Source organism: Scardinius erythrophthalmus (assembly GCF_964197995.2).
Source record: "Scardinius erythrophthalmus genome assembly, chromosome: 16".
In the NCBI taxonomy this organism is placed as follows: domain Eukaryota; kingdom Metazoa; phylum Chordata; class Actinopteri; order Cypriniformes; family Leuciscidae; genus Scardinius; species Scardinius erythrophthalmus.
The window spans coordinates 28,718,952-28,741,209 of record NC_138236.1 but is presented as its reverse complement, the minus strand read 5'-3'; the positions used below and the strand labels follow the sequence as shown (position 1 = coordinate 28,741,209).

Here is a 22,258-nt window from a genome sequence, read left to right as displayed (position 1 = left end):
AAACATAAAGATAAAACTTTAATTAATTGTATTAGTGTACTTATTAAAAGCTGACCAGAATTGATTTCTTGAAATATATATCAAAAAAGAAGATATAATCTAAAAAGGGAAGAAATGTAAATATATGAACATTTACAGGATAAGAAAATTATTTTTTCAAAGGCATCAATAAGTGAAAGTGGCACATGAGCAAAGCGCCAAAAAAGCTAAATCAAGTAGGCTAGTCAACAGTACCTTACTTTGAATTGACAAGACAACTGACCTGTGCCATCCAGCTCTGATGATAAAGCACCTCAAACTCCAGCAAGACCTTGGCCACCCGATTGTAATTTCGAATGATGGGCTTGGCATCTGGGGTGCTGAGTATCCCAGGCAGCTGCTGGAAAAGATCCATGGGCTCCTGGATGCGGCTGTACAGCTGCCGAGCCCACATGATCTTCCCTGCGATCGGAGGGAGGTCTGGAGCAATGGGGGGTTCTGTCTTCTGTTTGGTGTAAATTCGAGAGATCATCTCAATGTCCCTGCCAAAGTTTTGCAGAATCTTCTGGTATTTCTCACTGATGCCCAAGTCTGGGATGCCAAGCCTGGTGAATATGAAAAAATTAGTAATTAGCAATCAGCAATTGTTGAAATAAATGAATTACTTCGTTGAGCAAAGATATATTAATGTATCAAAATTGACATGAAAGACTTTTGACATTGTCTCCAAAAAATTCTATTCCAAATAAGTGCTGTTCGTTTTAACTTTTTATTCATCAAAAAACCTGAAAAAAATCATGTCATCATGTTTTCCACAAAACATATTAAACAACACAACCATTTTCAACTGTGATAATAATAAGAACTGTTTCTTAAGCACCAACTTAGCAAATTAGAATGTGCGAAAGATCATGGGACTCTTTTGCAATCAGAGGAATAAGTTGCATTTTAAAATGTATTCAATAGAAAACAGTTATTTAAAATTGCAATACAATTGAACAATATTACATTGTTACATAGTCATTTTGATTAAATAAGTGCAGCAACAGAATTAAATATAAAATAAAAATCTTACCAACCCCAAACTTTTAAATGATATATATAAAAAAAGATATTACCTTTCAAATTTCTTGAGCACATATAAAGCACGCTCAGTATTTTGAATTTTGTCAAAGGTGTTGTCCATGAAAGTTTTCAGTTGGGTCTAGAAAGAAATATTTAAGAGCATAAGGAATCGTTTTAAACAAATTCAACTGATTTTTTTTTTACAAAACTAAAAACATACTTACATGTAGTTCACTAGTTTGTTTACAAAATTCATCATAGTCCTGATCAAAGTCAGTCCTTCTTTGGTCCAGGAAACGGTACTGTTTTTTCTTCATGGTCAACACAATGGCCTGGACATACATAATTAGTAATAAAAAAGAAACAAACAGCTGTCAGCTGATTTATACATGCACTCCCATACACGCCGCCAAAAAAATAAACCATAAAAGAAACATTGGCCAAAACAAAAATGGCAAAAAAATAAATCAATAGTGGTCTTTTAATGGTCTTAACCATTTATTCACAAATCACTGTTCGGGAAATTAGTAAGAATTGCACAAATACTGTAGATAAAGTAACTTAGCCTATATGAAATAGCCTTCCCCAACTTCCCCAAAGCAGACAGCTTTTTACAAACGGGAAAAAGATTCAGTGTTGTCCCACTCAATGTTGATGGCTTTAAACAGTTTCATGAGTAGTTGAAAAGTGTCTCCCAGTTTGTTTGAGTTTAATGTGAGACCAAATAGTCACTATATTGTTCAAATTTGAACTCTGACCAGGCCAAAACCATGAGCCTGATGGATTTGTTCTCAAGCCACTTCTTGGTGGCTTCTTGGAGCATTGTCTTGTTGAAAAATAACATCTGATCATTCTTCTTTAGAAAACAACTTTTCATTTGAGGGAAGCAAGCCATTCTGCAATATTCTCTTGTTCTCCAAAGCATTAAATGACTTTTCACAGCAGCGAAAAAGGCTCTCTAAATACTGACACCTCCTCCTCCCTGCTTCACTGTGCTAAAGATGCATTTATTATTATATATTTCTCAGCAGATTTGTGAAGACATTTCTCTGGAGCATCACCATGCAACTCTTGTTTCATTGTAATTCATCACTCCACACACAACTTCCCATATTTTGCCAAAACTTCATTCTGTCTTTGATGTTTTTGAGTCAGCAATGGCTTTTTAAGTAGCACATTTGCTTCAAATTTGTTAATTTCCAGACCAATAATTTGTGGTTAAGACTATTAAAAGCTTAGTGTTTAGCCATTTTGGGCTTGGCCCTTTTTTCTTCTTTGCCCATAAAATGTTTTATTTATAGAATTATCAAAATATGGAATAGGAATTGTTCACCTAAAACAAAAATATGTTATTCTGTCATCCTTTCTTCACCCATATGTCATTAATTAATTATTATTATTTTTTTTTTTTAATGCTAACACTGTTTTTTTTTTTCTTTCATAAAACAAACCCAGTATCCAGTGGCTATCTTAAAGGACTAAAAAGAACTATAAAAGTAGTCCATTCAGAGTGTGTGCTAAATTCCAAGTCTTCTTAACCCATGTGATAGTGTGAGACACATGAAAGCCGTAGGCATTATTGATGTCATGTAGCACAACTGTATATACTGTATGACATATTTAGAGGGCACAATTTTCAATAAAGACTTCTAGACTACTTTTATGGTGCCATTATGGAAATGTATAGTCCGTGGAATATGCTTTCCTTGCTAAGGAAAGAGCAGCATGAGTCTTCCAGAAAATGTCTTCTGTTCCATAAAAGAATTAAAGTTGTATGGGCTTAGAATAATATGAGAATAAGTGGTATGAGATAATATGAGAATAAATGGTGACAGAATATTAATTTTTGAGTGAAGGATTCCTGTAATGGCTCTTGATAAAACATCCATGAGCAGATCTTTACCAAAAGCATTCCCAGTTGGAAAGATAAATATTCAGTAATTTTCTACAACAACATTCAGCTGTGTGTACAAGAACACCTTAAATGCCCAGAGGAGCAGTTTGTTGTAAAATATTAATTGACTCCGACTGTCAACTTTCACAAAGAACAGGAGTTAGCAATAGATCTCTATCAGCTTTTGTTCAATTATTCAGTTCTCCTCCAGGAGCATGGAGCCCTCTGGGTCTGAACTTTGTTTCCATGGACACAAAAAATGAGAGTGAATAAATAAACTTGTGACTGGAATAAAGAGATGCAATGAATGTTAATGGACTCACAGTATGACAATACTAGGTTAAAGCTACAGGTAACATTTGCCCTTTCATGCAAATCCAAGACCAGCCTGCCAGCCAAAATCACAGAATTCATCATTATAAAAAAAATAACCACAATACTGAAGTCAGATCATTGTGAAAGGACAGTTTCTACTTTTAAGTTCAAGTTATGGCTTTAGTTCACAACCCATACTGGTTAACACTTCATAATGAGACATGTACTATATTAAAAATAAGTTATTCCATTACAGTTACCTCCCATTTTGTCTGCATATCTGCAGTCTGTCCACAAGAGGCAGCAGATAGAACAAATACCACTTATGTTAACAATGCTAATTACAGTAAAGGAAAATGCTTATATTGAATCAAATTTGATCACAATTGATGATTTATTTTTATTTTTATATGAGAAGCAGTTATTTATCCTTATGTGTATAATCTTCCCATACTGGAAATCTGGATTAAGTTCATACTAATAATTGGAGAACTACAGCAATGGCAAATTGCAAAATATTCAAAAGTGTCTCACTTTAACAATATTCACCCTAGGAGACTTACACATCACCATTATGAACAGCACATTACAATCATCTTAATAAAGTCTAATTATACCCCCTATTGTGTATAATATAGTTCTTGAGAATATCTTACAGTGGCTGCACAGAATGAGGTGTTTGACTACCTTTAATTAAATCTCAGGTTATACAGTTCGTTTAGTTCACTGACAAATGCCTCATCCAAATTCAACATTTATATGCCATTAAAGAAGACAACCTATCCTTAATTCAGTAATTACAATAATTTCTGGGTATGTTCTTTTGTCTTCATTGCAAACCTAAAAATAGAAAATACTGATTACTAAGTCATAGTCATTATACCTGAAATCTGGTTGCCATGGTTTCCAGTCCCTCAATTTTGGAGTCCTGCAGGGCATTGTAAGTGGTAATGGTGTTAAACATGTTTAGGATTTTGTTCATCCGTCGCTGAAACGTGTCAAACTTGCCAAAGATGTACATCTCGCTAAAGTCAAACTGGCGCTCCAATGGATTCTCCTCTAGCTTCTGCTTGGTTTTTTGGAAATACTTCTGGTATTCCTGAAATATTGAACACAAATATTTGTGTTTATATTTTATTCATGTAGACACCTTTTTTCTAAAACAACAATCAATAAATTCAATATATCAATATTTTCAACTACCTTTCCATTACCCATCCCAAAAGAAAATTAATCACTACTTTTGAGTAACTTATTTGTGTATCTCTTTCAAAAGCTGTTTTGATGTTTATGGGAAAACATGTTGCAAACAATCAGGAGATGCGTGCCTCCGTGTTCACGGCCCATCTCTGATTATGATAAGCATGAGCTCTGCTTTGAGTGTTTGAGCATGGCGAGTGTGAGCACTGTGAGTTGTTCTCTGTTAAAGTGCTTTGCGCTCATCTCCCATATCGAGAGTCGGTTTGGCTGAGCTACTTGTTTAGCTACTCGAGGTTGTCACTTGTGTAGTGGCCAGATTACAGCTAGACTGGCCACAAGAGAAAGAGCAAGCACTCTAAGTTAGAGAAAATTTCTGTCCTGTGGTCAGGGGGAGGGGCCTCAGCGACGGTCTCTCCCCTTCTTCAAGGACCTTCATGAGAGTAAACTCGTTCATGGGGGAAACCTTATTCTTCACGCGTCTTTGAGCATGTGGTTGTATGATGATGTCCCAGTTGGAAGAAATGCTTATGGGCTATCTCTCCTGGAAGCTCATCTTCACTTAAAAAGTCAGCACTCCTCACCAAGCCGTGCAGAAGAACATTCATGCTGGTAGGGAAGGCGTTTCAGTTAGCGGGTCATGCTGGTGTTCTGCACATAATGGCAGGCATACCAGGCTGACCTACTGAAAAAGAGAGAAAAGCCTCCCGGGACAGGGCATGTAAAGAAATGTTAAGTAGCTCCTTCCCGACACCCTCACGACACCGCTATTCCATCCCTGAAAAATTCTCTCGGAACATTCAAAATGTTTATAGTTAAAAAAATAATTGTGTCTCAAACTCAACACAAACATTGGTTTGTCACAATACACCTCAAGGACGCATATTTTAATATAGAAATTCTGCCACAACACAGGAAGTTCCTGAGGTTTGCTTTCGGGGATCAATAACGGGTTCTTCCATTTGGCCAAGCCTTGTCACCCCACACATACAGTACATACAACATGCATGGATTCAGCTCTAGATGATTTCGACTTCTAGATTTTTATTTTAATAAACTAACAAATCAACAAGGGTCTTGCCTCTTATTCATGGCTCCTTGTTGGCCGGGCAGCATTTGGTCCTCAGAGATAATATCCCTCCTCCACGGCTTGCCTTCTGTGATTCCAAACAGGAGGGACCTTTTCTTCTCAGCACAGTGGACAATATTTCATCCCCAGCCTGAGCTTTGGAACTTTCACATTTGGCACCTGAGGGGGACCAACTGAGGGATGTTGGTCTTCTAGCTGATGTCGTACAGACTATTATAAATACTAGGGCTCCCTCCATAAGAAGGATATATCCCGTTAAATGGGGTGTCTTTGAAAGGTGGTATACTCTGCGTGCAGACCAGTGCACTGCCAGATTGTTTCAGTGCTAGAGTTTCTGCAGGAAAAGTTATTAGCATGCCCCGCTACTCTCAAGGTATTTGTGGCCGCTATATCGGCTTGCCATTCCCGGATTGATAGGGCTCCGGTTGGGAAGCACCCGCTGATCACCCGCCTCATCCGTGAAGTGATGTGGCTGAGGCCTCCTGTTAGAGCAAAGATCCGTTCAGGGACTTTGCCATAGTCCTCGAGGGGCTAGTTGAGACCCCTTTTTGAACCACTAAAGTTAGTGCCTTACACTAACACTAACAAAGTTAGTGCCTTACACCTAGTACTTCTGACTCTGAAGATGGTTTTGGGGCGGGGATGGCCACAAAGCAAACAATGTCATACTTGGTGTTGGAAGCTATCGCTCTAGCCTATGAGGCAGGTGGTCAAGTTTTGCCACTAGGAGTTAGGGCTCCAGGGGTTTGGCAAGAGGTGCCCCCTTACAACAAGTACGTGATGCGGCAGGCTGGTCCTCTCCGCACAGATTAATCACATTTTATGTTTGGATGTTCATTTTACTCCAGGCTCACAAGCCCTTGAGTCGACATCCCAAGCTCATGTCTGAGGCTTTTCTCGTGTTTGTGTGTACACACTACACAACCTTGAGGGGTCCAGACACTATCAGTGTCGGCGGCGTTGGTATTCTCGTTCCCATAGCATCCACACAGACCACAGGGTGAGCTACACAACCTTGAGGGGTCCAGACACTATCAGTGTCGGCGGCGTTGGTATTCTCGTTCCCATAGTACCCACACAGACCACTGGGTAAGGCTACTGGCCTGACTAACACTTCCTCCAGCAGCAACCTAGTTTTCCAAGGCTCAACCCTGCTTAGCTTCAGTAGGCAACCAGTCTTGGGCTACAGGTTGAAATGGCTGCTGGCAATAACTGTTTTCTTAATACAATAACTGCTGGCAATAACTGTTTTGTTAATAACCCTTTGTCGATTCGACTGTCAGTGGGTGGGGATACAAAAATGTGGAAGTATAGTTTTCATGAAAGCCCTGGAAGCTGACAAAAGTCTTTTGGTGACAAATTAAAGTGAATTTCTACGTCCAGGTAGGATGGAGAGTAAAAACTGTTCCTTTGCATATACTATCGATATTGTAAAAATACAAAGCAGGTTGAAAATCTGCAAAGTTACACTTGAAGGGCCCTATTATACATTTGGCGCAATGCGGCGCCAGGCATGATGCAAGTGTTTTTTTGCTAGTTTCAGCCCGACGCAGTTATCATTTTCACGTCCTGCGCCACATTGTTTAAATACCAAATGCATTTGCACCCATTTGTGTGCCCATGGGTGTGCTGGTCTGAAAACGAGGTTTGTTCAGCTGCATTGTTGGCGCGCTGCTATTTTGAGGCAATTGCAATAGACTGCGACATTGACCAACAAAAACCTGGTCTAACGTCAATTGCGTAGTATTTTTTTCGTTATTTAAAGCGGGGCTCAGTAACTTCGGGATTTCTTCGCTGTATTCTCGCTTTTTGCTCGCAGGTTTCTCTCTAGAGCTCCCCCCACAGCTTCGGAATAGATATTTGACAGCACTGTTGTAAAAACTCGTAGGCGATTCTCGGACACCAGAGGCTAGTAGATCAACGACATCAAAGTAGATGGGATATTCTTTAAAACGTCTTCTTCATTCGGGTTCGGACAGCGTGAGGGAGCGCAATAATGACAGCATTTTAGCAGATTTCTTTTGGCCGTAAAGCAATTGTTTACATCGCGAGACCTGATATCACGCGAGACTTCCTGACGCGGCGGCCCACCGGCTCAAAGTTGCAAGTGTGTATTTTCCGCTCACGGGCACCAGGGGGGTGCGAAACAACCACCATTTAACCCGAAATAAGTAATATAACCATTCCAATGACTCCGAAGCTGTTCAGTTAAGGTAAAAAAGTTACTTAGTTCACCTTTAAAGGGTACATTAGTAATATGCGCCTATAGGCGGGTACACAACGCGCGTACACTGCTTATTACACACACAGGGACACGCATCAGTTGTAAAGGATTACAATGTAAAATATTATTATTGTGTAAATAAAGATTGTAATGTCTAGTTTTGGTTATTGTTTCATGTTTCTTGTCACAGTCATGTCACAGTCATGTCATGTGATTCCCTTGCCATCATGTCTAGTGCTTCCCTTGTCTTATGTGTCATGTTGTGATTGGTTCATTGTGCACAGGTGTGTCTTATTCAGTCATTAGTCTTGCGTGTATTTAAGATCTCATGTTTGCCCTGTGTCTTTGTCAAGTATTATTATGTGTAACCATGGTTGGTAAGCACCACATCCATGTTCTTGTTTTTGAAGCCATGTTTGCATGCAAGCTTTAACCTTGCGCAAGAGCTTATCCGTTACCTCGTTAGAGAATCGTTCAGTCTTTCCGCTTGCAAATTCTGCCATGTAAATAGCAATCTGCCATGGCACGAGCGCAACTGGCTTTTAAAGGGAATGGGAGATGAAACTCTGGTTGGTTTATTGCACGTCACGCTCAAAACACACCCATTACTTATTAAGAGAATAGGGACAACCATTTTAGACCATGCACCGGGTGCACCGAAAATGTTTCCTATCGTTAAACTAGCAAAAGTGGATTCGGACACGCCTAAGTGCACTTGCGTGGTGCGTTTCAATTGTTAAAATAGGGCCCCATGTGTTGTGTTCAAAGGCAGGTTTCAGCAGATGAACAAAAAAGCAAATGAAGCAAGCCACTTTAATGTGAAGCTTGCATTTGTTAAATTACTTTTTTAGTAGAAAAAAATGTAAATAAAGTTTATTAAGATGTTTAAATCTAGATGTTGAAATCATCCATTTTGAGGCAGGACTATTTCTCTAGGTATAATGTCTATCATGTCCATTTCTGGTAACTTTGCAAATAAAGTCACAGAGGTCATGACATTGAAGTTGAAAGCTAAAATAGCTATACATAACACCACACTATCATATTAGCACATATAGGCCTGGTTTCACAAACAGGGCTTCGATTAAGCCAGGATTAAACCTTAGTTCATTTAGGACATTTAAGTAGATTTTATAAACGTGCCTTGGAACAAAAACATAACTGGTGTGCATCTTGAGACAAAACAATGGCAGTGACATATTTTAAGCAGAGGTGTTCTAATAGGGCAGGCAAGCCAGGCAATTGCCTGGGGCCCCGCATTTTAAGGGGGCCCCCAAGGGCTGATCATTCAAACAATCAGGAATGTTAATATAAAGACGCAGCAACATCTCTGCATCCCCCTTAGTGCGGCCCCTCTTTCGTTACGCTGGTTATGCTTTTACCGCCTCGCCTCAGCCGCCTTTTTGACACTGGCGCAGCGCTTACTTGCGGTAGGTAGAAAATGCATGATTTGATTTGTTAAACATGAAGAGGACTTATCCGTTTGGCATGGCCGCTCGCTCTAACTTTAACCTCGATAAATGTTCGCTATTATTATGTGCATATCCAAGTGTTTGTGCGGAGTGTGGAGCACGCACTGCACGACATGGAGGCATATGTTTGCAGCGGCTGATTTAGAAAACACAGTTTATTAATAAACAGTTAAAATGTCTCGTTATTTTTTAAGACATATTTATAATCATTAGCCTGCTTTTGCGGCACGATTTATGCATGCGCTTGAGTGCAGAATAGGCTATATTCCTCCATGCACCCAGTATTTAAGCAGAAATTAATATAAACGTGCGATTAGTCGACCAGAAAAATCTTTAGTCAATGGTTTAGTCAGTAGTTTTTTGACTACTTTTTGAATTTTCTATAATATCTCTAGGTAATGATGATAAAAAAATAATAATAATTTTTTTACATATTATACTGTATATAAAACATACATACAATACATATATATATAAAAAGGCCTCACTGATTAATTTTGCCTGGGGCCCCCACTCAGTGTTGGTTCGCCTCTGATTTTAAGATATGTCACTGCAAGTTGCTTTCAGTTAAAACAGCTCACACATAAATGTTAGTCTGGTACTAGGCTTAAGCCTTGTCTTTGCAACCAGAAGATAATGTTTAAGTCTTCTGTCTATGTGTTCTTGTGTTTATCTTTCCCTACAATGGATGAACATCAGAGCTTTAAAGCTTAGCAAAATCTGTCTCTTGGTAAAATGGGATAGACAGATGTAGAAGAAGAAAGCTGTGGATGAAGGTTAAGTGTCGTGTTCAAAGGCAGGCTTGTTTAGCAGATGAGCTCCTAGTTCCACTGGAGCTGGTTTGTTTTGTTTATTTTATTTTTTCATTTTTTTTTTCATTTGTCATCTTTTTACTTACATTAAAGGCCAAGGAAAATGTGACACATTTAGCTTTTTAAAAATGCTGTGGTATCTGGACCTTGATCAGTTTATATAAGCACATCATCCAGCTAAATGTCACATTGTACCTGATTCAAGCGAATGGCAGCTTTGAGTTTCTCAGATACCACTTCCTGCGGCTGATCCCATATGGTTGCTGAGCCATTATTTGTGATATAGGCCTTACAGGCGGTGATCATTTGATTTGTAACCTAAGGAGAAAGATAATATTTCCAGTTTAAAGTATTATGCCTTTGAAATTAAATTAACTTGGGTGTCAGCTCACTCTTACCTTGACAAAAAGGGAGGTGATCTTCTCTGAGGTGTTGTAGTAACGAGAGATGCTATGGATCATACGGATCGCATTTATGAGTCCAGGAATAGCTTCTACCATGGACACCTACATAAAGATACACCAAGAACACAGCTAATATCACAAGGTGTAATAAACTCTTTATTATAAACTCTTTATAAACTAGTTACTGTATAACAGTATACTGTACAGTATACTGAAGAAGCAGTCGAACAACAGGAGAGAACATCAGTCTGTGAGTGTTTACTTTTCCCAGTAGATTTCAGCGCGGTTCTTTGTTGCTAGGAAACTTTGTTTTATTTACTGTGTTTTACTCTGGTAAAACGCGTGCCCACGTGGCATTTGTTTGTGTGTCGTGACTTTTTGGCTAAATAGTAGGGCGTAGCCAAAGCCAGTTAAAGTATTTATTCTACCCATCTGCTAGTACTTGTTAGAAGAAGCAGTCGAACAACAGGAGAGAACATCAGTCTGTGAGTGTTTAGTTTTCCCAGTAGATTTTAGCGTGGTTCTTTGTTGCTAGGAAACTTTGTTTTATTTACTGTGAATGCGCGCCCACGTGGCATTTGTTTGGGTGTCATGACTTTTGAGTTTTGCTTGGCTAAATAGTAGGGCGTGGCCAAAACCAGCTAAAGTATTTATTCTACCCATCTGCTAGTACTTGTTAGAAGATGCAGTCGAACAACAGGAGAGAACATCAGTCTGAGTGTTTAGTTTTCCCAGTAGATTTTAGCGTGGTTCTTTGTTGTTTTAATTACTGTTTTACTCGTGGCATTTGTTTGGGTGTCGTGACTTTTGAGTTTCGCTTGGCTAAATAGTAGGGCGTGGCCTGCTGTATTCAATAACGAGGTATTAGGCGTGTATAAAATAGGTTAGTGCACCGCGGCAGCGGTCGCGGCAGCCTTCATGGTCCACCGAGCAAGGACAACAAGGCACTTGAGTATTAATTTCTTGTTGTAACATACGTAAATCAAATTTCACACGTTGGAGGCAGTGCAATCCTAACAACCTGTGTACCTTCCCGGTGTCTTCTAGTACTATATTCTCTTTTCCTATTGGTCTCTGGAATTGCCAGTCTACTGTAAACAAAGCTGATTTCATTACATCTATTTCTAGTCATTCAGGTCTCAGCCTACTGGCCCTGACTGAGACCTGGATCAGACCAAAGGACACTGCCACACCGGCTGCCCTCTCCACTAACTTCACTTTCTCACACACCCCTAGCCTGACTGGTAGGGGTGGAGGTACTGGTCTGCTCATCTCAAACGATTGGAAATGTGATCCTTTACCACCTCTGTGTGATAACAGCTCATTTGAATCACATTCAATTACCATCACTAGCCCTATTTAAATCCATTTTTTAGTTGTACATCGTCCCCCAGGTCACCTTCCCTGAGGATGGTACTCCTCTCATAGTTCTTGGAGACTACAACATCCACCTAGAAAAACCTCAGGTTGCTGATTTCCACACTCTGCTTGCCTCATTCGACCTCAAACGAGTATCTACTGTGGCTACTCACAAATCAGGTAACAAATTGGACCTTATTTACACGCGCTACTGACCATACACTGGTCACTCCGCTGCACACCTCAGATCACTTTCTCCTCACTCTCAATCTCAACCTGCCTCAGAACATAACACACACTCCTCCTGAGGTCACCTTTCGGCGAAACCTGCGCTCATTCTCACCCTCTCGCCTATCCTCTTTGGTCTCATCCACACTTCCTCCACCTGATCAGCTCTCAACACTAGATACTAACAGTGCAACTGATACTCTTTTCTCCACTTTAACATCCTGCTTGGACAACTTCTGCCCCCTTTCCTCCAGGACAGCCCGCGCCACACCCTCTGCCCCCTGGTTATCTGATGTTCTCCGTGAACATCATTCTGAACTCAGGGGTGCAGAGAGAAAGTGGCGTAAATCGAAAGATCCTACTGACCTTGGTCTTTATCAATCCCTCCTCTCTTCCTTCTCTGCTAATATCTCTACTGCTAAAATGACTTACTATCACAACAAAATTAACAATTCTTCTGACTCTCACATGCTTTTCAAAACCTTCTCCTCTCTTCTCAACCCTCCTCCTCCTTCATCAACCCTAACAGCCAAAGATTTTGCCACATTCTTCATAAATAAAACCACCATCAGTGGCCAATTTACCAATCCACAAACTGACACACACATTTCACCAGCTAACACACACATTCTACCCTCCTTCTCTCTACTTTCAGAGGCAGAAGTCTCCTAACTCCTCCTTTCCAATCGCCCTCCCACCTGTCCGCTTGATCCTATTCCCACTTACCTACTTCAAGCCATTTCATCATCAGTTGTACCCGCACTCACACACATCATAAACACCTCTCTTCACACTGGTACCTTTCCCACAGCATTTAAGCAGGCTTGGGTAACCCCACTGCTTAAGAAACCCACTCTAAATCCAGCACATCTGGCAAATTACAGACCGGTATCTCATCTTCCATTCGTCGCGAAAACACTTGAATGAGTTGTTTTCAACCAGATCTCTTCCTTCCTTACACAGAACAACCTCTTGGACAGCAATCAGTCTGGTTTCAAAAGAGGACACTCAACTGAGACTGCCCTGCTCTCAGTAATTGAAGCTCTGAGACTGGCAAGAGCAGCTTTCAAATCCTCAGTACTCATCCTGCTGGATCTGTCTGCTGCCTTTGACACAGTTAACAACCAGATCCTCCTGTCAATCCTAAAGATGAAGGGCATCTCGGGAACCTTACTCCAATGGTTCAAGTCTTACCTCTCAGGTAGGTCCTTTAGGGTGTCGTGGAGGGGTGTGGTGTCTAAGACCCAACATCTAGCTACTGGAGTGCCTCAGGGCTCACTGCTTGGACCACTTCTCTTCTCCATCTACATGACATAGGATCTGTGATTCAGAAACATGTTTTTTCCTATCACTGCTACACTGATGACACACAACTCTACCTCTCATTCCAGCCTGACTACCCGACGGTAGCTGATTGTGTCTCAGCCTGCCTGACAGACATTTCTGGCTGGAGGAAGGAACACCACCTTCAACTAAACCTTGCGAAGACCGAGCTACTTGTGGTCCCGGCCAACCCAACACTTCATCACAACTTCACCATTCAGCTAGGCTTGTCATCCATAACTCCAAGGTCATCCAGGAACCTTGGAGTTGTAATTGATGATCAATTGAACTTCACAGACCACATTGCTAGAACTGCCCGGTCATGTAGATTTGCCTTGTACAACATTAGGAGGATCAGGCCCTTCCTATCAGAGCATGCTACACAACTCCTTGTCCAAGCGCTTGTTCTATCCAGACTGGACTATTGTAATGCTCTCCTGGCTGGTTTTCCAGCTTGCACTGTCAAACCTCTGCAACTGATCCAGAATGCTGCAGCCAGAGTGGTCTTTAAAGAGTCGAAGAGAGCACCTGTCACTCCTCTCCTCTGTTCTCTGCTTGTGGAATGATCTGCCTAACTCTGCTGAGTCCGCAGCCACTTTCAAGAAACTGCTGAAGATGCATCTTTTTCGACAGCACTTGATCCAATAATACTAACACTTTCTATTCTATTCTATTCTATTCTATTCTATTCTATTCTATTCTATTCTATTCTATTCTATTCTATTCTATTCTATTCTATAATAAAATAATAAATTAAATTAACGTGTACTGCATTAGATTAAACTGAGAAAGGTCATAGCACTTGCATATTGTTGTCCTACTGTTTGTTTTAACTGCTTCTATTGTTCTCATTTGTAAATCACTTTGGATAAAAGCGTCTGCTAAATGAATAAATGTATATAAGACGCATAAATACAACCTTAGTTGGCCCATTTTTTTAACCGTGTCATTTATTTGAAAGTGCATTTTTATATTGGTCTAATCGAAAATCATGGTTTCATGTTTAAACCTGTTTTGTTCAGTTTGCCTAAAATAAAACACTACTCATAAAAAAAGAATAAATAAAACAAACACATTTTTTAATAGTTGATCATTTTTGCTTGTTGATGTGCAGGATACTGCTAACTTTACTGACTGCAGAAGTAATTTTGGGTTTAATGAATTTTTCTGGTGGATTTTTTTGTTGTTGTTAGCAAGGTATTTTGAAATTGTCTTCAGTTTTCATGTTTAGAAAGCATGTTTACAAATTTAGTAACCGTATCAGAACAAGCCTTACAGGGTTGCTGTTGTACAGCGGGTCACAGAACTTCTCAAGGCTGTACAGGTACTTCACATTGTCTTTGGCCTCATTTGCTGCATCAGTGATCCTGATGTCTAGTTCTCGCCAAACCTGGAGAGACAAAGAATTAAGGGGTGAAAATTAGACCTCAAAAAAAGTTAGGTAAAAAGGTAAACTTCAACTGATAATATAAACCATCAACTAACCTTAATGAGTTTGGACTTGGCTATAATGAGAACCCCCAGCACAGCTTTGACCTCAGGGCTCTTCAACTGGTCCAGCAGGTAGTTAAAACGGGACATGCGTTTCTTCCAGTGGTCAAGCTCTGCACGGGGGCCCAGGTCATCTGCCTCTTTCCTTAGCTGGTCACTCTCTGCAAGGACCTTCAGAGCACAAGACAGTGTGATTGAAAAGTGAATACAACATATTAAAGACATCACAAAGGAGTTAAAACTTTGAAGAAAATCAAACTTTCATAATTTCAAGAAAACCAATGCATATAATAAATGCTATACAACAAACAAAAATGCATTTAAAACCTTTTCGATCTGTTTGATCCAGGTTTTCATGCAGGCTTCAATCTTCTCCAGAGCCTCTGTGCTATTGGCCACAGCTGTGTAATCTGAAGGGCCTTTCAACGTCTTCAAGTCAAATGTTTCACATTCTTGGAGGTTTACCTAGAATATTAAACAGTTTTCACAGATGTTACTTTGGGCTGGAGATGTTTCAGGACATTAAATGTTGAATGAATATTTGAATGATTTCTGATGACACTGAAGACTAGAGTAATGGCTGCTGAATATTCAGCTCTGCCATCATGGCATCATTTGCCATTTTTTGCCAAAAAAATCTTTTTATCATTCAATAGTTGGATAAAATCATTCTGAAAGTGATTCCAATGATAGCAGTCCTCTGTGCCATTCCTGTTATAGTTTTGGTGTGAACTCTGCTATATCTTTATTGTTATCTTTATTGTTATCGTCCTTGGTGTGAATGGGCCTTTAACCTTATCACTACCCCCAGACCTAACATTACCCATAATCTATCCCTAAAATCAGAGGGAAATGATAGGTGAATAACTAACGTGGAAGCCTTAGCATAAACTTGACAAACTGGAAACTTGTCCCTCAAATCTGATTTGATTAGAACGTTGTTCCAGGATCAACAAAGATGTTGATCCAGGAACATGCTGTTGGTGAAATCACTTTCACCAAGACGAAAGATTGCAGTAACTAAATAAAGTCATGAGTAGTCTCATGTGTGCACAAATTCTGTTAAAAGAACCCAAAACATTCTTTTAAAATGATCTACTCCTCTCTCCACCACATTCCAAGATCTTATAAATCCGGGAAACGGATCTTGATGGCTGAAAGCTTAAAAGAGTTTAAAAATAGCTTCAATTTAGGCATTTCCAATATGTCATCTGCCTGACCAAATCCACCATCCAATTCATTCCTGAGAGTCCATGGATCAATATAAAATAGAATGGAGTGTGTACAATCTGTGAGTGTGTTTATGTTATTGTAAAAGTATGCCTCTCTCTTTGTCCTTTTGTATTTGTGAGACCTTTTCCTGGAGGCTCTCCTGTGCCCCAGCTAACACAGAGACAAAGCTGTTCAGGGAGCTAATGAAGTCTTGTTTGACAGCCTGAGCCTGCGGGCTTGCTAGCTCTCCCCAGCCGTGGTTCATCTTCCTCAGAGTGGGGATGAAGATCTCTGACAGCAGCTGCTCCACGCTCTTCAGCAGACCAACACCGGTGGTGTCCAACATGTTGAAGTTCACATCCTATAAGAGCAAACAGAGGCAAACGGATGAACACATACACAAGAGACTTGTGTTGTGGTTGTTTTGATGACATATAAGGCTCTAACTGAAGCAAAACATTACACACAGCAAATGGTAATAAAAATAGGTTTTATTAACCTTAATAAAATGTTGTTAATGTCAGAAGTTCAGTTAAATATTATATAATTCATTATATGAGGTTTGTCATGCAAGCCAAACTTCAAGGCATGTTTACAACATGATTTTGTAATTTCAGCTGTATGACAATAAATTGGTAATTGTTGAATACAGACGGGATTATTTTAAAATCTCCATGTGGTTCCGATATTTGATTTTAAAACTAGCTACTTTTCATGCTAGTTTAATGTATGTTAGATGATAGTCTATCATTAATATTTCTGGTTAAAAAAATGCTTTAAAAGCCTCTAATGCTTTAAAAAAAGTCATAAGAATCCACTGTCTACCCAAATGGAATGTACTAAATGATACTAATGTCTTAAGCAAGAACTATGTGTAGAGAGAAAAAAAAGACCATGCTATTGACATGGTTAACAGATGGTGAGATTTTTCTGGGAAAACCTTAGGGGCTGCTTTTCAGACATTTTCTCTTGTTTCTCTTTACCCTGTGGATATTCTCTGATGTGATAGGCTTGGAGGTGTTTGCCCGGGTGAAAAATACACAACTGCCAGTGAGGGCCACATCTGTGCCTTCAGTCACGAAGACCTTCGCTTTCTTACCGCGACTCACTGAGGAGGATACAGCTACCAAACAAAGACACAAAGACAAATCGATCATTGCTGAAATCTTTTTGCATGTCTGGTTTGGGCGCAGTGTTACAGAGTCTAATGAGAATCATCATTGAGAATATTGACAATAACAAACAAACAATTAAACAACATTACTGCTTTTTTTTTTTTTTCATTCAGTGGTTCATTGGAAAAATGTGCCAGAGGCGACATTTCTGCAAAACAATATTATATTGCTTCTAGCATATTTTGCAACACTTCTAATGTGAAATATCCAGTGAGCAGCCTTAAGAACTTGAGTTTAGTTTTATCAATGAGCCAATAGGTTGATTTATTTTTAATATGAATTTTTTTAATTTGGGGTGAATAATGACACAGACATTACTGTGAGATTTGCAGGCTTTACTAACCTGTATCCACAGGCTCTGTGTCTTGGTAGTATAAAATGAGGTGAGAAAGGCCATCAACAGCAAAGAACTGCTCCATCCGCTCAATCTGAAAGATCAGACATAATATTGTTAAAATAAAACTCGAGTAATCACTATACTAACAAATGCTAGCAATCTGTGATTTCCTGACTATAAAATGTTAAGAACATGCTCTTCAAAACCTTGAAGTATGTATGTGGAATATTGTTAACCTGTGTGCCCTCCAGTATCGCATCTTCAACTTCAGCCTTCTCCAGACCCACACAAGAGGACACAATGCTGAGAACATAGTCATGTCGGCTGTCCAGTTGTGCTCTCTTGGCCTCACGCTCTTCCTTCAGCTTTTGCTGTGTGATAAGAAGATGCACCCAATTTAGAGTAGGTGAGGAGTCTTATAGTCACCAATTTGACCATTAATGAAATTCTGTTATATGGTTTAATAGATGTAGTAGGACACTGTAGTATTGTAAGAGTGCTTTTGATTTATTCCAGAAATCTTGAAAAATGAAACCACAAACTAGGTAAAACATTTATCACATATCCTGGAATAAAGATCCATGGCCTTGACCAAGTTTTATGTGTGATAGTAATGCCGTTTTTTCTCTTTTTAGAGAGAAAAAAAGCTTGATAAAAAACCTGAACTTGAACCTGAACTAAACAAATTAACCAGAAATAAAATCTTGGAAAAATTGGGGGAAAATTGTGATCTTCAATCTGACTGGAAAAGATGTGCTCCTCTGTGACTTTTTTATTAATATGATTATTTCCATGACACCAAATGTAAACTGAAAAATCTATGGAAATGTTTTAAAGGATAGTAATGACAGCAGAATTGGGGACAGTGATACTTTGTTCACAAAAATTTTAAATGAATGGAAAACATTTTTTTTTTTTTTTGAGATATCGGAAAGTAGGCCTATCACTTTTATAATACTGATTTTGACACTGATTTTGGAGCTGAAAAGTCTAAATGGAGTAAATAAATATGTAAAATTTAGAAACGTAAAATTTCCAGCAACGCTTTATTTTACAGTGTCCTTTTTACACATTACATAGTTACCAAACTAATAACTATAATTTATGCATAATTACAAGTCACCTTCATTTAGCTCTTTTAAAGGTTGTTTCAAAGCAGCTTTACAGTGATAATAGGAAATTAAAGTAAAATAGATTGTTTGCCTTTACAGCAGCTCTAGAATAAAGTTGTCCAAGATTAAAGATAAAATTGTCCAGCTAAAGTTAGTTTTGATTGATTCACTTCCGTTGAAAAGATCAATAGTTATTAACCTAGGGGCCGCTAACACGACACTGTTCAAACAGAAAACCCTTAACGCGCTCCGGCCCGCTCATTTGGACAACAACAGTGCCTGGTGGCTCGAGAACGCAAACTTTGAAATAGGTTCCAAGCATTGAATAATTTTGAAAAAAAGTTTATCTCTGCATAGACTTCAAAACGCAAACCAGTGAAAACGCTGACGGCGTGCACATGCGTATTAAGTGTTTAGTCTATAGGTATGCGCGTTAGAATTATATATGTGCACAGGCGTGTAGTCTTACTTTACAAATTGACCTCAACAAATTACTTGTCTGGCCTTAAAAATTCTGATACAGAATTATTTATCGCTTCCACGTTTATTTTGACAACGTTTTATCTGTACAGAGGTAAAGGGGAATATAGGGGAATTATATATAGGGGAAGGAGGCCTTCACAGGGGAGAGACTTTCAGGACTGCATTGTTGTCATGTCCAGATGCAGGTCCTTCATCAGATCTGGATATGGCCTGGATCCGGCGGACTACGGTAAACCTCGGTATAAACAGAGAGACTAATATAAGCGTACACCACATCCTTTGTATGATATAACGAGTACATCAGGATTAATGGAAAGTGTTCCCGGTTCCGGCTGACCAGAGCCATAGAGAGAAAGAGTTGTGACACTCTTTGATGTCGCCGCTATGGCTGTCACGTGGTTCATGTAAGCCCCAATAGTTCTAAAACATACGCTGGCTGTCATGCTCTTCTATGGGACAGACAGCAGCGATTGCATTATTGAACGGTAAATATAAAATAAAACACACACCCAAGTACTTTTTCAGCTGTTATTGCATTATTGCATTTTGTTAATGTCAGTTTTGCATTTTGAGATAAGTTTTAGGCTATATTTTTGGAGGGAAAAGCTCAGTGTTCATGTTCGCATGGGTAGTAGCACTGGCTTTAGCGGCTCTAACTTAACTTTTCCATATCATTCATCTGATGATGGAAGTCTCATGATATTTATTTTAGCACAACTGGGCTGTATTAGGCTATTGATTCCCGTGATTTTGCTTATAAATTTTGATTCAGCCATTAGCCTACCTTCGTGATCACGCAAAGAGGTCTGCCGTGGCGGTCCGTTCAGAGTTCGCTTAAATATTTTTTATTAAACAATGACAGACAACAAAAATGTGTGCTTGTGTGGGTGTGTGTGAACAAGAAAAACAAAAACCAGGGGCAGGTGATCCACAGGACTGGTGATCCCATAACAATCCTAGAGGTCCAGCATTGTTCTCACAAGCCACTTCACTCAAGACAATAAAACATAATGAAATGTTAGTATATCCCAAAAAATTGAATTAAATAAAAGTTGCTATAAAGGTGGTAGTGATTCATTACCGAACTCTTACTGTCACAGCTGACGAAGTCGCACTAGCTAGCAGGCAGTGCTTGAAAATTGGTTGAAACAACCAACATAAAATATAAATAATTACGCTGTGCATACAAATGAAGACCAGTATAAGCATCGCAAAGGGCCTCTGATACAACATAGACAGTTGACAAATCAAAAGAGGTCGATATTTCAGAAACTTAACTCTGGAACAACTCGACGCGCAGCAATGTAAGTGAATGGTGTCCAACGCCCAAATGACAGTGTTTAGAACTATTCCGATCTTCAAATCCCGGAAGTAGGCGGTTAAAAGCGCCGCCATTATTTACAACGGAGGTCTATGGGAGTGTCGCAACTCTTTCTCTCTATGGCTCTGCGGCTGACCTAAACTATGCAGCCTAACATTGAATTATAGAAGTTTATAATGTGTTATGTGTATGCTAAGTCAAAGAGATGTGTTTTTAGTCTATATTTGAACTGACAGAGTTTGTCTACTTCCTGGAAAATGTTAGGAAGACTTTTCCAAAGTTTTGGTGCTCAGTAGAAAAAGGATCTACCACCAGCAGTCGATTTTATATTCTAGGTATTATCAACTGGCCGGAATTTTGAGATCGCAGTAGACGACGTGAAGGACTATAATGCGTTAAGAGCTCGCTCAAGCACTGCAGAGCTAAACCATTTAGTGCTTTGTAAGTAATCAGCAATATTTTAAAATGTATACAATGTTTAAAAGGGAGCGAGTGCAGTGTTGACAATGGTCATACTTCCTGGTTCTAGTAAGAACTCTAGCTGCTGCGTTTTGGACCAGCTGTAGTTTGTTTATTAAGCGTGCAGGGCAACCACCCATAATAGCATTACAATAATCTAGCCTTGATGTCATGAACACATGAACTAACTGTTCCGCATTTGTAATTGAGAGAATATGATGTAATTTAGATATATTTTTAAGATGGAAAAATGTGGTTTTACAGATACTAGACACGTGACTTTCAAATGAAAGATTGGTATCAAAGAGCACACCCAGGTTCCTAACCGACAATGAAGACTTGGCAGAGCAGCCATCAAGTGTTAGACAGTATTCTAGATTATTATGTGAGGAAGATTTTTGTCCAATAATTAGAATCTCAGTTTTTTTCAGAATTAAGTAGTAGAAAATTACTAGTTATCCAGTTTTTTTATATCAGCTATGCATTCCATTAATTTTGTGAATTGGTAAGTTTCGTCAGGGCATGAAGAAATATAGAACTGAGTATCGTTGGCATAACAGTGAAAACTAATGCCATGTTTCCTAATGATATCTCCCAAGGGTTGCATGTACAGAGTGAACAGCAACAGTCCTAGTACTGAGACTTGTGGTACGCCATACTGAACTTGTGATCGATAAGACATCTCTTCATTTACTGCTACAAACTGATAACGGTCAGATAAGTATGATTTAAACCATGCTAGTGCAATTCCACTAATGCCAACATAATTTTGTCTATTTGTCTAGTCTATTTAAAAGAATGTTGTGGTCAATAGTATCAAATGCAGTAAGCACTAAGATCGAGTAACACTAATAGCAAAATACAACCACAATCGGATGATAAGAGCAAATCATTTGTGACTCTAATGAGAGCTTTCTCTACTATTGTACTATGGTACTATGGTCTCTACTATGGTACGGTTTAAATCCTGACTGGAAATCCTTGCAGATATAATTTCTTTCTAAAAAGGAAGATAATTGTGAGGATACTACCTTTTCTAGTATCTTTGACAGAAAAAGTATATTCGAGATCTGCCTGTAATTGATTAATTCTGTAAGATCAAGTTGTGTTTTAACAAGCGGTTTAATCATAGCCAGCTTAAAAGTTTTTGGTACGTATCTTAATAACAAAGATGAATTAATGATATTAAAAAGAGGATATATGACCTCTGGAAGCATCTCTTTCAATAGCTTAGTCGGTATAGAGTCTAACATACATGTTGTCGATTTAGATGATTTAACGAGTTTAGAAAATTCTTCCTCTACTA

At 39.1% G+C, this 22,258-nt stretch overlaps 1 protein-coding gene across 1 annotated transcript in view; it reads right to left on the bottom strand.

Annotated features, from left to right (window-relative positions):
• The window catches only part of dnah5 (dynein, axonemal, heavy chain 5), a gene marked incomplete at its 5' end in the record, with an annotated part of 161,185 nt that overhangs the window by 121,189 nt on the left and 17,738 nt on the right, over positions 1-22,258 (bottom strand). The window contains 13 exons of the mRNA XM_081387820.1: positions 263-584; positions 1,098-1,183; positions 1,269-1,376; positions 4,137-4,352; positions 10,244-10,366; positions 10,447-10,554; positions 14,639-14,752; positions 14,848-15,024; positions 15,181-15,318; positions 16,208-16,426; positions 17,049-17,188; positions 17,584-17,668; positions 17,814-17,948. Of these exons, the coding sequence (XP_081243946.1) occupies positions 263-584; positions 1,098-1,183; positions 1,269-1,376; positions 4,137-4,352; positions 10,244-10,366; positions 10,447-10,554; positions 14,639-14,752; positions 14,848-15,024; positions 15,181-15,318; positions 16,208-16,426; positions 17,049-17,188; positions 17,584-17,668; positions 17,814-17,948 (1,971 nt within the window). The remainder of the gene's footprint in view (positions 1-262; positions 585-1,097; positions 1,184-1,268; positions 1,377-4,136; positions 4,353-10,243; positions 10,367-10,446; positions 10,555-14,638; positions 14,753-14,847; positions 15,025-15,180; positions 15,319-16,207; positions 16,427-17,048; positions 17,189-17,583; positions 17,669-17,813; positions 17,949-22,258) is intronic.